This window comes from Balaenoptera physalus, assembly GCF_965194825.1.
Source record: "Balaenoptera physalus genome assembly, chromosome: 11".
Classification (NCBI taxonomy): domain Eukaryota; kingdom Metazoa; phylum Chordata; class Mammalia; order Artiodactyla; family Balaenopteridae; genus Balaenoptera; species Balaenoptera physalus.
Genome location: NC_138896.1, coordinates 45,261,484 through 45,277,505, shown reverse-complemented (window position 1 = coordinate 45,277,505; position 16,022 = coordinate 45,261,484). Strand labels below are relative to the sequence as shown.

The window sequence follows — 16,022 nt, the reverse complement described above, 5'->3', positions numbered from 1 at the left end:
AGAAATCAATTACAGAGAGAAAACTGGGAAATTCAAAAATATGTAAAAATGAAACAACACATTCATAAACAACCAATGGGTCAAGGAAAAAAGAAAATTAAAGAAAAGGGAAATTGGGAAATACTTTGAGACACATGCAAACAAAAATACAACACACTGAAACTTATAGAATATAGAGAAAACAGTGCTCGTGGGGAAATTTCTAGCTGTAAACACTACAATAAAAAACAAGAAAAATCTCAAATCAATAACCTAACTTTATACTAGAAAAAAGAAGAGCAAACTAAACACAAAACCAATAGAAAGAAGGAAATAAAGATTAAAGTGGAGATAAAATAGAGAAGAGAAATACAATAGAGAAATACAGAAATATAATAGAGAAAATAAAAAAGAAAACAACTTTGTACTTTGAAAGGATCAACAAAATTGACAAAGACTGACTAAGAAAAAAAGACACAAGACACAATGACTAAAATCAGAAAAGTGGGGACATTACTAACGACTTAACTGAAATGAAAGGAACTATAAGGGAAAACTATGAACAACTTCACACCAACAAATTAGACAGCCTAGATGAACTGGACAAATTCCTAGACATACACAAATTACCAAAACTGACCTAAGAAGACAGAAAATCTGAACAAACCTGTAATAGGCAAAGAGATTGAGTATTTAAAAACTTCCCAACAAAGAAAAGCCCAGGACTAGATGGCAACCAAACATTTAGAGAAGAATTAATACCAATGCTTCTCAAACCCTTCCAAAAAAGGAGTGAGCACTTCCTCTCATTCTACGAGGCCAGCATTACCCTGATAGTAAAGCCAAAGAAAGACATCACACGAAAATTATAGACCAATATCCCTTATGAACACAGGATGCAAAAATTCTCAACAAAATACTAGCAAACCAAATCCAGCAGCACACTGAAAGTATTATAAACCATGACTAAGTGCGATTTATCCCAGTGAAGCCAGGGTGGTTCAACATATGAATATCAATCAATGTATATACGACATTAATAGAAGGAAGGACAAAAGCCACATGATCATTTCAGATGCTGAAAAAGTATCTGAAAATATCCAACACATTTTCATGGTTAAACACACACACAGAATAGAAGGAAACTTCCTTAACATAATGAAGGGCATTTATGAAAAACCTATGGCTAACATCATATCCTTGGTGAAAGACAAAAGTCTTCCCCCTGAGATGAAGAACAAGACAAGGATGCCCGCTTTCACCACTGCTATTCAACAATGCACTGGAAGTCCTAATCAGAGCCATTAGGCAAGAAATAAAAAGGCATCCAAATGAAAACGAAAAGGCAAAACCATTCCTGTTCACAGATGACATGGTCTTATATACAGAAAAAATCCTAAAGAATTCATTAAAAAAAACTATTAGAACTAATAAATGAACTCAGCAAAGTTGCCAGATACAAGAACAACCCAAAGAAGTCAGCTGTAGTTCTAACACTAGTAGTGAACAATCAGAAAAGGACACTAAGAAAAAGTTCCATTTACAACAGCATTCAAAAGAATAAAATGCCTATAAATTTGGCCCAGGAAGTGAAAGACACATATGCTGAAAACTGCAAAACATTGCTGAAAGGAATTAAAGGCCTAAACAAACATAAAGAAATCCCCTGTTCACAGACTGAAAGATAATATTGAAAAGATATCAATACTACCCAAAGCAATCTACAGATTCAACGCAATCCCTATGTAAGTTCCAATGGCCTTTTCTGAAGAAATGGAAAAGCCAATCCTCAAATTCATATGGAATTGCAAGGGACTCCAAATAGCCAAAACGATATTGAAAAAGAGGAACGTGAAGTTGGAGAATTCAAACTTCTTGATTTCAAAACCTACTACAATGCTAAAGCAACCAAAAAAGTGTTATATGGCAAAAAGAGAGACATACTGACCAACACTATAGAATCGAGAGTCCAGAAATAAACCCATATAACTAGGTCCAGTGAAGTTTTGACAAGGGTGTAAGACCATTATCATGGGAAAAATGGTCTTTTCAGTAAATGGTGCTGAGACAGCTGGCCAGCCACATGAAAAAGAATGAAGATGGACCCTTGTATATCACACCATATACAGAAATTGACTCAAAATGGATTGATAACCTAAATATAAGAGTTCAAACTATAAGACTCTTACAATAAAATATAGGTGTCCATTTTCATAACCTTGAATTTAGCAATGGGCTTTTAAATATGACATCAAAACTACAAGTAACAAAAACAAGAACAAAACATACTGGATTTCATCAAAATTAAAAACTCTTGTCCATCAAAAGAAACTATCAAAGAAGTGTTACGACAACCTACAGGATGGGAGAAAAAATTTGCAAACTGTTATAGACTGAATGTTTATATCCCCTCCAAAATATGTATGTTAAAATCCTAACCCTCAATGTGATGGTACAAAGAGGTAGGGCCTTTGGTAGGTGATCAGTGCTCTATAAGAGAGACCCCAGAGAGCTCTCACCCCCTTCTGCCTCATGAGGACACAGTGAGAAGATGACCATCCATGAGCCAGGAGATGGGGCCTCAGTGGGCAGTGAATCTGCCAGCACCTTGATCTTGGACTTCCCAGCTTCCAGAACCATGAAAATACATCTGTTGTTAGAAACTATCCAGCCTATGGTAACTTGTTATAGCAGCCAAAATGGACTAAGACAGAAATCAGATATCTGATAAGGGTCTAGTATCCAAAATATGTAAGGAACTCTTAAACTCAATAACAAAAAGACAACACAACTCAAAATGGGCAAAAGATGTGAACAGACATTTCTCCAAAGAAGACATACAAGCAGCCAACAAGCACATGAAAAATAATGACAGCATTAGTCATCGGAAAAATGTAAGTAAAAACCACAGTGAAGTACCACTTCACACCTATCAGGATGGTGTTATGGGCTGAATTGTGTTCCTTCAAAAAGGGCATGTTAAAGTCCCAATCCCTCCTGCCTCAGAACGGGACCCTATTTGAAGACAGGGTCTTTACAGAGGTAATGAAACTAAAATGAGGTCATTTGGGTCGGCCCAAATCCAATACGACTGGTGTCCTTACAAAAAGAGGAAAGAGGACGCACAGAGGGAAGACGATGTAAAGATACAGGGAGAATGCCACGTAAAAATGAAGGTAGAGATTAGGGTGATGCATGTACAAAGCGAAAGATGCCAGCAAACCGCCAGGAACCAGGAGAGGCCTGGAACAGATCCTCCTTCACAGCCTCAGAAGGAGCAAAACCCGCCAACACCTTGCGTTCAGATTTCTAGCCTCCAGAACTATAGACAATAAGTTTTTTTAAGCCACTCAGTTTGTGGCATTTTGTTACAACGGTCCTAGAAAACTAACACAGACGACTATAACTGAAACAAAAGCGGGGGGGGGATTACAAACGTTGGCAAGGGAGCGGAGAACATATAGAAGCCTCACAACACCGCTGGTGGGAATGTAAAATTGTATCACCTCAGTGGAAAATAGCCTGGCAATTCCTCAATTAGTTAAACACAGAATTACGTTATGACCCAGCAATTCTACTTTTAGGTGTATACACAAAAGAACTGAAAGTAGGCACTCAGACAGATACTTGTATGTGAAATGTTCACAGCGGTACTCTCAGACCATACAGCTGAAAGGGGGAAACAACTTACTGCCCATCAAGGGGTGAATGGATAAACACACAATGGAATACTATTCAGCCATAAAGAGGGATGAGGTACCGACAGATCCTACAACAAGGAGGAACCTCGAAAACACGCTCAGTAAAAGAAGTCAGACACAAAAGGTCACCTGTTGTATGACTCCATTTACATGCAATCCCCAGCATGGACAGATCCATGGAGACAGCTGGCTGCCAGGGCTGAGTGGGCTACTTCCCAGGGACCGGGTTTCACTGGGGTCACGAGCTGTCTGGTGGTGGGTGCACAACACTGTGAATGTACTAAGTGTACTGAATTGTATGCTTTTAAATGGTTAATTTCATATCATGTGAATTTTACCTCAATAAAAAAAAAGTTAACTGGGACTTCTGAAACCCTGTTACCAACTATAATTTATACTCTGAGTTATTCTCATCTTTATTTCATATTATTTGCCAGTGTTTAAATAATGTATTAAACATATTCCTAAATGTAGGTACCCCCAAATCATTATTCATCTCACAGTAAAGGCTTTCCCTGAAAGAAAGCAAAAAGAATTTCAACTGAATTTACAGTAAGAAAAATAAGACAGGAAAGTGCTGCAGAGGAACAGAGCCCTGTAGCATCAGGGCCACAGGGCGCATGGGTCCCACCTTCTCCAGTGCTGCTTTGAGGTCTGAACTCCTCATCACAGGGATGACAGGGTGGCGAGAGCCAAGGGAGGCCTAGTCCACTGTGTAAAGCCCCCATTCCAGCCCTTGGCACAATCGCGCAGAGCAGGCCAGAATATAAAACCAGAAAGGAAGTCCTGTGTCCAGTGACAGACCAAGCACACCACTCACTTCTACCTAATAAGAGAGAAAAGCTACTGAGGAGTAAAAGCATTCACCGATTACAACAAAAGGTGTTAGCTCTACTATGACACATAGTACAAAGAACTATCACCTTTAAAGTTACTCTGTGGGCAGCAATTATTATTCTTTATTAAACTGTATGAGAATTAAAGATATGCCATATGTGATTCGGCACAGTAAAAAGACAACTTTACTAGTAAGAAAGGATACAGCACACTGTTCCAGGGGACAGTGAAAAAACTGCAATCTGAAAATTTCATGTGTGTCTTTTCACAATAAAAAAAAAAAAACCTCTTCAGAGAAATAAAAGTATTTAAGATCATGTAGAGATTTTATTCTCAATATTTTGAATGAAGATTCTTAAAATGTCTGTATCTTAAAATATTAGTATTTCATCATAAAATTGCAATTTTTATGCAAAAGGTGAAAGCAAAATGAAAAGTAAAAACCAAAACTCAAGACACCTAAATTAGGCAGGAACTATTGACAGATATGGTTAACTGAACAAACTAGCAAAGCACTGCAAGGATTATTACCTCACTGGAAATTCTTAAAAGAAATTGAGCTTAAAATGCATACCAATATTTTAAGGAGGAAAAAGGGAAGATGCCAACAAAAAAGCTGGCCAGTATAGCTTGTAGACATATTTATTCATTTGGTCACCAGCTTGGACAGTTAAGAGAGAATTTTCCAGGGTCTCAAATCTCTGAACATTTTACAAGCACAGAGAACAATGGCCTTTGCTCCAATCACTGTTTCAAGGATGCTCCTGTAACCAACAGCCTTACATACAGAACCTTCCACTGAACGGAACTGCAGGCATGCACACTGTCCAAGAGGAAAGATCCAGAACCCCACACTCAGAGTTTCTCTCCTCTGACAGAACCCACTGCACAGGCCACAGTACCTGGCCTTCCTCATGCTGCTCCGTGGGAACTGGGGCTCTGGGAGCTGACACAAGAAAACGCTGATATACTGCTACTGCTACAACCTTCAGGTCTTCTGCCATCATCCGTGAAATTGTGGCAGCTAAGTTCTTAGGTAGCAAGGAGGACAAAATCTCAGATCTTTCACAGCCCTTAACATGGACAGGACACTACGGTAGGTACTGGGAGGACAGAGGGATAAAGGTTAAAACCCTCACATCCAAAGACCTCACATCAGCTCTTACTAATGCTATTACCACCTACCCATTAGGCACACACCACTTAATTTATACTTCATACATAACATGAGACTGTCCTGTTCAACCTCTAAGTGGGTACTGCCTGTGGAAGTGAAAAATAATTTTTTTAGTATACAGTGCAGCTAATTACTAATATCAAAAGCTTCCACACCACATTTCTTCCCTGCTTGGGCTGTTCCCAAGATGCAATTACTTTTCATCATTTCCACTTTGGGCCATATATCTAGATTGTTGCCCATATAATTCTAAATTACATGCTGATATTTTGGGTTCTTTATTTATTAACTTAACCTATTGAATTCCTGCTATGAAAGATGAATAATTGGTTCTTTATGCTACCACTTACCTATTCTTTCTTTCCATTAAAAAATTAAGGTATAATTTTCATGCAGTAAAATATTCCCCCTTTAGTGTATAGTTCTGCAAAATTTGACAAATTCAGTCATGATATCACCTCCACAATCAGACTGAACATTTTCATCACCCAAATGACCCCCCATCCCTTTGTAACTAACACCTCCTCCATTCCCAGCAATCACTGTTTTCTGTATGTATAGATTTGTCTTTTCCAGAATGTCACATAAAAGGAATCATACCATATGACTTCTTTCACCTAGCATGATGCCTGCTGTTGGGTATACCAGTAGTTTGTTCCTTTTTTATTGCTGAGTAATATTTCATTGCATGACTACAGGCAGCCTCAGAGATGCTGTGGGTTCAGTTCCAGACCACTGCAATAAAGCGAGTATCACAATAAAGTGAGCTACAAATTGTTTGGTTTCCCAGTGCTATTAAGTGTGTAATAGCTACATGCCTAAAAAAAACAATGCACATGTCTTAATTAAAAAATACTTCATTGCAAAAAAAACACTAACCATCATCAGCATTCAGCAAGTCTTAATCTTCTTGCTGGGGGAGGGTCTTGCCTCAATGTTGGTGGCTGATGACTGATCAAGCTGGTGGTTGCTGAACGCTGGGGTGGCTGTGGCAGTTTCTAAAAATAAGACAATGAAACCTGCCATGTCAACTGACTCTTCCTCTTGCAAATGATTTCTCTGTAGGACACAACACTGTGTGAGCATTTTACCCACAGGAGAGCTTCTCTCTAAACTGGAGTCAGTCTTCTCCAACCCTGCTGCTGCGTTATCAACTAAGATTATAGAATGTTCTAAATCCTTTGTTGTCATTTCAACAATCTTCACCAGGATTATATTTATCTCAAAAAACCACTTTCTCTGCTGATTCACAAGAAACAACTCCTCATCCATTCAAGTTTTATCATAAGATTGTAGCAATTCAATCACACCTCTGGGCCCCACTTCTAATTCTAGTTCTCTTGCTATACCCACCCTATTTGCAATTACTTCCTCCACTGAAGTCTTGAACCCCTCAGTCATCCATGAGGGTTGGAATCAACATCTTCCAAGCTCCTGTTAATGTTAATATTTTACCTCTTCCCATGAATCATTAATGTTCTTAATGGCATCTAGAATGGTGAATTCTTTTCAGAAGGTTTTCAGTTGACTTTGCCCAGATCCAATGCAGCTATAGCCTTACAAAATGTATTTCTTAAATAATAAGACTTGGAAGTTGAAATTATTCCTTGTCCATGGGCTGCAGAGTAGATGTTATGTTAGCAGGCAGGAAAACAACATAAATTTTATATATCTCCACTGGAACTCTTGAGTGTTCAAGTGCATTGTCAATGAGCAGTAACAATTTGAAAGGTATCTTTTCTTTTCTTTTTTTTTTTTCCTGAGCAGTAGGTCTCAACTGTGGGCTTAAAATATTCAGTAAACCATGCTGTAAACAGATGTTCTGTCATCTAGGCTTTGTTGTTCCATTTACAGAGCACAGGAAGGATAACTTGCTGCAGCTTCTACATCAGCACTTGCTGGTTCACCTTGCACTTCCACGTTATGGGGATGGCTTCTTTCCTTAAACCTTACGAACCAACCTCTGCTAACTTCAAACTTTTCTTCTGCAGTTTCCTCATTTCTCTCAGCCTTCATAGAATTAAAGAGAGTTAGGGCCTTGCTCTGGATTAGGCTTTGGCTTTAGGGAATGTTGTGGCTGGTTTGATCTTCTATCCAGAGACTAAAGCTTTCACCCTATCAGCAATAAAGTTGTTTCACTTTCTTATCATTCATGTGTTCACTGCAGTAGCACTTTTAATTTCCTTCGAGAACTTTTCCTTTGCATTCACAACTTGGCTAACTGGTGCAAGAGGCCTAGCTTTCAGCCTGTCTTGGTTTTTGACATGCCTTCCTCACTAAACTTAATCTTTAGATTTAAAGTGAGAGAGGTTTGACGCTTCCTTTTACTTGAACACTTGGAGGCCATTATGGGGTTCTTAACTGGCCTAATTTCAATATTGTTGTGTCTCAGGGAGTAGGGAGGCCAGAGGAGAGGAAGAAAGATGAGGGAACGGCTGGTCAGCGGAGCAGTCAGAACACACACGACATTGACCGATTAAGGCTGTCATCTTACAGGGGTGCAGTTCGTGGTGCCTCCCAAAATTACAATAGTAACATCAAAGATCACCGCTCATAGATCACCCATAACAAATATAATAATAATGAAAAAGTTTGAAATATTGCAAGAACTACCAAAATCTGACACAGAGATACGAACTGAGCAAATGCTGTTGGAAAAATGGCACTGACAGACTTGCTTGACGCAGGGTTGCCACAAACCTTCATTTGTTAAGAAAACACAATATCTGTGAAGCACAAAAAAGTGAAGCACAATAAAATGAGGTATAACACAATTTGTTTATCCAACCACATGCTGAAGGACACTGGGTTTTTTCCAGTTTGGGGGAATTAGAATAAAGCCACTATAAACCCTTATGTACAGGTTTCTGTGTGGACTTAAGGCTTTTATTTCAGTGGTATAATTATCTAGTAGTGGTGTAACTAGCTCAAACAGTATGTGCAAATGTAACTTTATAAGAAATTGCCAACTGCTTTCACAACAGCTCTACCATGTGGGCCCCCAGCAAGAATGAGACTTCCAGTCACTCTGCATCCTCACCAGCACTTGGTATTGTTAGGTTGTTGTTTTTTTTTAATTAGACCAATTCTAATTGACGTATACTTTTAAAATCGCATTTCCCTAATACCTAATGCTGAACATTTTTTTCATGTGTTTATTATTCAAATATTTGGTGAAATGTCTGTTCAAACTTTTTACTCACTTAAAAAACTGTTTTCTGATTATTGAGCTTTGAGAGGACTTTATATCTTTATAATTCTGGATACAAGTACTTTATGAAATACATGATTTGCAAATATTTTTCTTCCAGTCTATGGCTATTTTATTATTCTCTTAACAGTGTTTCTGCAGACCAAAGTTTTAATTTTGATAAAGTCTAATTTATCAACATTTTCTTTCACTGAACATACCGAATCCAAGGTAATTTAGATTTTCTTGTTTTCTCCTGGAAGGTTTACATTTTGCATTTAGATCTATGACCCACTTCAAATTAATTGTTTTAAAGGTATGAGGTATGTGTCTAGGTTTTTTTGTTTTTTTTTTTTGACATATGGACTTTCAGTTTTTCTAGAACTACTTGTTGGAAAATATTCTTTTCCTATTGAATTGCTCTGGCACCTTTATTTAAAAATCCATTGCCCATATATATGTGGGTCTGTTTCTGGACTTTTTATAACTGTCCAGTTGATCTCCATGTTTATCATTTCCCTAGAACCACACTGTCTTGATTACAGTAGCCCTACAGTAAGTCTGAAATCAGGTAGTGTGTACCTCTAACTCTGTTCTTTGACTGTTTTCATCAATGTCTCAGCATAAAGATCTTGCACATATTCTGTACATAAATACATATAAAAAACATTTGTCTTTTTGGTACTATTGCATATGATAATTTAAAAATTTTTAAATTTCCAGTTGTTCTTTGGAAGAAATATAATTGATTTTTGGATACTGACTTAGTACCCTGCAATCTATTAGTTATAATAGCATTTTGGTAGGTTCTTTGACATTTTTTTTCATAGATAATCACATTGTCTGAGATTAGAGGAAGGTTTTCTTTCTCCCCTTCTAATTTGCCTTCTATTTCTTTTTCTTCCCTTATTGTACTGGTTACAGTCATAGAACGTACTTTGTCTGATTTCAATTCATTTAAATTTTGTAATGGATTTTTTAAGACCCAGAATGTGACCTATGTGGGTGAATGTGTATTCACCTGCTGTGGGGCAGTATGTTTATAGCTCAAGTCTTCTACATCCCTACTCGTTCTCTGTCTGCTTATTCTAGTAATTACTGAAAGAGGAGTGCTCAAGTCTCCAAATGTAACTGTGGATTTGTCTGGTTCTCTACTCAGTTCTCTCTGTTCTTACTACGTGTGTGTTTAAGCTATGTTGTTGGGGTATGAACACTTAGGATTCTGATGTCTTGCTGGTGACCTGACCTCCATATTTTTCTCTTTTGGGGGAGGGCTGAGGAATAAATGCAGGACTGCCCATCATCTTTGGCTTTATTGTTGTTCAGTTCCGGTCTTCCTAAGCTGGATACCAAGCTCATTCAAAAAGGATGATGAAATGTGATCCTATAAATATGCTTCTTTAAAAAGTAGGTGATGCCAATTAAGTCACAATTATCTCTCTTCTGATCATCAAAATTCTGATTATTAAGATCTAAGTATTTCTTAATGTTGAAGGTATCTTTTTCAAGTAGTTTTTCTCTGAAATAAAAGTAGCTCCATTGAGTTTTACCTTAAATGCATTTAAATGATATTTTTCTTGACTTTCTTTCAGTATTTTAATATGCACTTGGAGTTTTTAAGGTCTTATTTGCACTTATGTCAGCCTGCAACTACGTACTCATCAAGATGTTTTACATGGATTTTTCATTCATCAACTTTCTTCCCTTTAGAACACAGCTCCCGAGCTGGCTTCACTCTATTGAAAAGCCACTCAATAAAGACATTAAATGAAAGCAAAATATTATTTACAGCTTGCCCACATGCACTCTGCATCTGTGTTCATCTCAGACAAAAAGTTACAATGCAGGTCCAAAGGGTGACGTGGAAATTACTATCACACCAACTAAGTAAGGAATCTACTTGTGGATTGAGCATAAATGGAGGAGTGCAATGGAGTCAAAGATAAGAATGTACATACATAGTCACTACTGTTAAATAAAAGCATTACTCTTCTTGATAAACATGATAATAGCCAATATTTTTTAGAAAGTGATTCTTCATGAAGTGCCCATCAACATATGAACGGACAAAGAAGATGTGGTACATATATACAATGGAATATTATTCAGCCATAAAAAAGAATGAAATATTGCCATTTGGGACAACATGGATGGACCAAGACAAAATTATACTTAGTGAAGCAAGTCATACAGAGAAAGACGAATACTATATGACTTCACCTATATGTGGAATCTAAAAAAACAAAACAAATGAACGAACATAACCAAACAGAAACAGAGTCATAGATACACAGAACAAACAGGTGGTTGCCAGAGGGGAGTGGGTTGAGGGGAGGAGAGGCACAGATGAGGGAGATTAAGAGGTACAAACTTTAAGTTATAAAATAAATGAGTCACAGGGATGATACGTACAGTGTGGGGAATATAGTCAATAACTATGTAATATCTTTGTGTGGTGACAGATGGTAACTAGAGTTATCATCGTGATTATTTGAAAGATAAAGAAATATCGAACCACTATGTTGTGTACCGGGAACTAACATGGCATTGTAAGTCAATTATACTTCAAAAAGCAACCAACCAACAAACAAACTCACAGAAAAAAGGGTCAGACTTGTGGTTTTCAGAAGTGGGGTTGTGGGAGGGGGAACTGGATGAAGGCAGTCAATCAAAAGGTAGAAACTCCCAGTTATAAGAAAAATAATTACTGAGGATATAATGTAGAACATGATAAACATAATTAACACTGCTGTGCGTTACATGTGAAAATAAAGAGTTTTCATTACGAGGAAAAAATATACTTTTTTCTGTTCCTTTACTTTTGTATCTATATGAGATGATAAATGTTTGCTAATCTTATTGTGGTCATCACTTCATGATGTATGTAAGTCAGAGCACTGTGCTGCGCACCTTATACAGTGCTGTGTGTCAATCTTGTCTCAAGAAAACTGGAGAAAAAGAAAACGAGCAAAGGCGTGTACACTGTGGTCATGGTGTAATGGACACATAAGCTAATTCTGCTCGGTTAGAGAGTGATCATCTTTGTCTCTATCTTTATCAAGCCCACCCTCTCTGATGGGTTCTTTTCTCCTCTTCCTACAAACAGGCTCAGGTCTCCTCTGGCCCCAAACACGCAAACAAACCACCCACGAGGCTTACGCTGATAGCGCCAACACCCCTTTCACTAGCACCTTCTGTGAAACATGCTCACTGTCTGCAGGTCCAAGCCACTGTCTCATTCATTCGTCTTTAAGTGACTGTGATCTTGCTCTGGTTTCCCCCAGGACACTGACGCCTCTCACCAAATCCAGTCACCTCTCCTCAGTCCTAATCCCACCCAGTCCCTCAGCTACGTAGGACCCTGTGGTCCACACCTCCTCTCACACTCCTCTCCCGACTTTTGTACACTGCACTTCCCTAAAGTACTCCCTCCCTCTCCCCCCATTTCTGCTCTGTCCTTCTACTGTCTGACAAAGGGAAGCATCAGCCAAGATTCCGTTCTGAGTCCTGGCTTTTGACTCCCTACCCCCTCTTCTCCATTATTTGTTCTCCTCTCCCACAGAAAACTCACGATAATCAGCTCTAAAGTAAACTGGGGTTGAGAAAAAAAAGTGGAGTCAGAAGGCCTGGCTTCCATTTCTGTTTCCACTGACTTAGCTGCTGTGCACCCAAGGGCATGTAACACCCCACAACTCCACAAAAGTGAAGAGATCTCTTCTAATGTCCCTTCCAATCCCACAGTTCTACAATTCTAACCCTAAAGAACATCAGATTTCCAGCTGGAACTTCTCTAATGCACTGACAAATCCACATTCTGTCTGCCATTTAACTGTCCCAGCTCCAAACCTAATCTCTCAAACCAACAACTTCTTTTAGGTTGCCTATTAATGTTGATGTACTGGTGCCACCAATACCGTAAGCTTGAAATGCTAGTAATCCTATACACTTACTGTCTTTTATGCACACTTTCTCTCTTTTCAACCACCCCCCATACACTCAAGGCCCAATTCACAGAGCGTCTCTTCCAGGAAGTGATCCTCAGCCTCCCAATCTGGTAGCCACCCCCCATCTTCAGAAAAGCCGAGACACTCTATGTGTGCCTCTCTCATTACACTCGGCACATGTTTCCCTCCAGATTCTGGTTATGAAGGAGCAGGGTTTATATCTGAATCTTCTTAGCATTTGCAAAGAGCACCTTGAGCACTGCCTTCCCCAGAGGACGGAAAAACCGTAAGATTTGAACTGAATTGAATAAACTCAATATGTACTCTGGATGCAGTAGAAGCAGTAGAGTTTTCTAGAATAATTTTTTTTTCAAGAAAGAAAAATTGATATATAATGATTTAGATGTTCTGGCTCTAAAATAGATATTGTTCTTTTTCAGCTAAAGAAGCAGAAGCTCCTCTTGAACTCCTTCAAAATCCAAGCCAACTTACAAAGCACACTAGAGACAGTATCTCTGTGAGGTCACAAGTTTTTTAAAAGCATGTTTATTAAACGATATACTCTTAAATATTTGGTTTTACATTTGAGCATTTCTTTTTTTTATCTAAGTGGTTTACGAGGCAAAGTAGTTTGATAAACTGTTTGACCTGATGAACTATCCTTGGAAGTGTGGATCTGACGTAGTAAATGAGAACGCCCAGCCAGTCCATACTGCGTTATCTTCTCCTTCAACATCCCTGCAGCACAAAGTCTCCAAAATGAAATATGATATCACTGATTTTCAGCTTCATTAATAAGCTTCAATGCATTACTCTAAAAACTTATTTTTTAAAATGCCCCCCATTGAGACAGTAAAACAAAATGAGAGAAAAAAAAAGGTTTTCAGTTTCTGTTATTACATAAAAATGCGGCCTAGCAGACAGAAGAACTAGAATTTCCAAGGAGTCTAAAGCAGAAAAGCCAAAGCTTTGGCTTAATTCACCTAGAAAATAGGATGTTTGGCATGAGGCCCAGCAGGTAGTACACCGTGTCGCTGCAAGAACATGACATGAAACTGAAGGGCCTGTCCACTGTCTCATTACTGAGGCTGCAGGGCAGGGTCCGACCTACCTGGTTGATCCCTGAGGGAGGGATCTTGTACGCCTGCAGCTTCTGTCTCAGCAGCTCGGGATCGCTGTGCCGGAAGGGGCACCCTGACAACGACAAGCAGCACAGCAGCAAGGTTATTCACCCGGACATAATACAACACCACACTCAAAAGACTGTCTGAGCGTCCCTTAATTGTCTAACAGCTTATTAATAAAAAAAGTTAATTGCCCATGGGTGCAACTGCTTTCCTCTCTTTATCTAAATGACGACTGAGCTGTGCGGTTATCAGGGCACTACAGCCTCAAGAGTTAAATAAAACATTCCAGCATTCTCAGGCAAGGCTGCCCACTCACTAGGAGGAGGAAGCACTTTTAATTATGCTACTAGCTAACAAGCACCCAACATGGGTTAGCCAACATTATTACTCCAAAAAAAGTCTTATGATGAAATGGCAAAGGGTCCCAATGAGAAAGAAATGAGGCTTAGTTAAGCCCAGAATTATTAAAGGACACCAAAAAGAGACAGATTAATTGAACTGTTCAAGTTGCATTTGAAATAATGGCTATACCTGTCATGAAAAGGATCAGAAAGGGCAAAGCCAAGAAGAAACTGAAGACTGACAAAAAACCAAAGATCACAAAAAAGTCTTTCAAAGCTATGCTCACAAGAAGAAGAAAACAGAAGAAACAGGGGGCTCGAGGAGAAGATGGCAGAAGAGTAAGACGCGGAGATCACCTTCCTCCCCACAGATACATCAGAAATACATCTACACGTGGAACTGCTCCTATAGAACACCCACTGAACGCTGGCAGAAGACCTCAGACCTCCCAAAAGGCAAGAAACTCCCCACGTACCTGGGTAGGGCAAAAGAAAAAAGAAAAAAAAGAGACAAAAGAATAGGGACGGGACCTGCACCAGTGGGAGGGAGCTGTGAAGGAGGAAAGTTTTCCACACACTAGGAAGCCCCTTCGCGGGTGGAGACTGTGGGTGGCGGAGGGGAGAGCTTCGGAGCCGCGGAGGAGAGCGCAGCAACAGGGGTGTGGAGGTCAAAGTGGAGAGATTCCCGCACAGAGGATCAGTGCCGACCAGCACTCACCAGCCCGAGAGGTTTGTCTGCTCACCCGCCGGGACGGGCGTGGGCTGGGAGCTGAGGCTCGGCCTTCTGTCAGATCCCAGGGAGAGGACTGGGGTTGGCTGCGTGCACACAGCCTGAAGGGGTTAGTGCACCACAGCTAGCCGGGAGGGAGTCCTGGAAAAGGTCTGGACCTGCCGAAGAGGCAAGAGACTTTTTCTTCCCTCTTTGTTTCCTGGTGCGCGAGGAGAGGGGATTAAGAGCGCTGCTTAAAGGAGCTCCAGAGACGGGCGCGAGCCGCGGCTATCAGCGCGGACCCCAGAGACAGGCATGAAACGCTAAGACTGCTGCTGCCGCCACCAAGAAGCCTGTGTGTGACCACAGGTCACTCTCCACACCGCCCCTCCCGGGAGCCTGTGCAGCCCGCCACGGCCAGGCTCCCGTGATCCAGGGACAACTTCCCCGGGAGAACGCACGGCGCTCCTCAGGCTGGTTCAACATCACACCGGCCTCTGATGCCGCAGGCTCGCCCTGCATTCCGTACCCCTCCCTCCCCCCCGCCTAGTGAGCCAGAGCCCCCGAATCAGCTGCTCCTTTAACCCCGTCCTGTCTGAGCCAAGAACAGACACCCTCAGGCGACCTACACGCAGAGGCGGGCCAAATCCAAAGCTGAACCTGGGAGCTGTGCAAACAAAGAAGAGGAAGGGAAATCTCTCCCAGCAGCCTCAGAAGCAGCAGATTAAAGCTCCACAGTCAACTTGATGTACCCTGCATCTGTGGAATACCTGAATAGACAACGAATCATCCCAAATTGAGGAGGTGGACTTTGGGAGCAAGATATATTATTTTTTCCCCTTTTCCTCTTTTTGTGAGTGTGTATGTGTATGCTTCTGTGTGAGAGTTTGTCTGTATAGCTTTGCTTTCACCATTTGTCCTAGGGTTCTGTCTGTCCGTTCTTTTTATCTTTTTTGTTTTTTTACTTTAAAAAATATTTTTTCATAATAATTTTTATTTTTTTATTTTAAAAACTAT

At 39.9% G+C, this 16,022-nt stretch overlaps 1 protein-coding gene across 4 annotated transcripts in view; it reads right to left on the bottom strand.

Annotated features, from left to right (window-relative positions):
• Positions 1–16,022, bottom strand: part of PRIM2 (DNA primase subunit 2) — a 281,680-nt gene that overhangs the window by 18,248 nt on the left and 247,410 nt on the right. For all 4 annotated transcript variants that reach the window (XM_082414343.1, XM_082414345.1, XM_082414346.1 and 1 more), the window contains one exon: positions 13,940–14,022. In XM_082414343.1, coding sequence (XP_082270469.1) covers positions 13,940–14,022 — 83 coding nt within the window. The remainder of the gene's footprint in view (positions 1–13,939; positions 14,023–16,022) is intronic.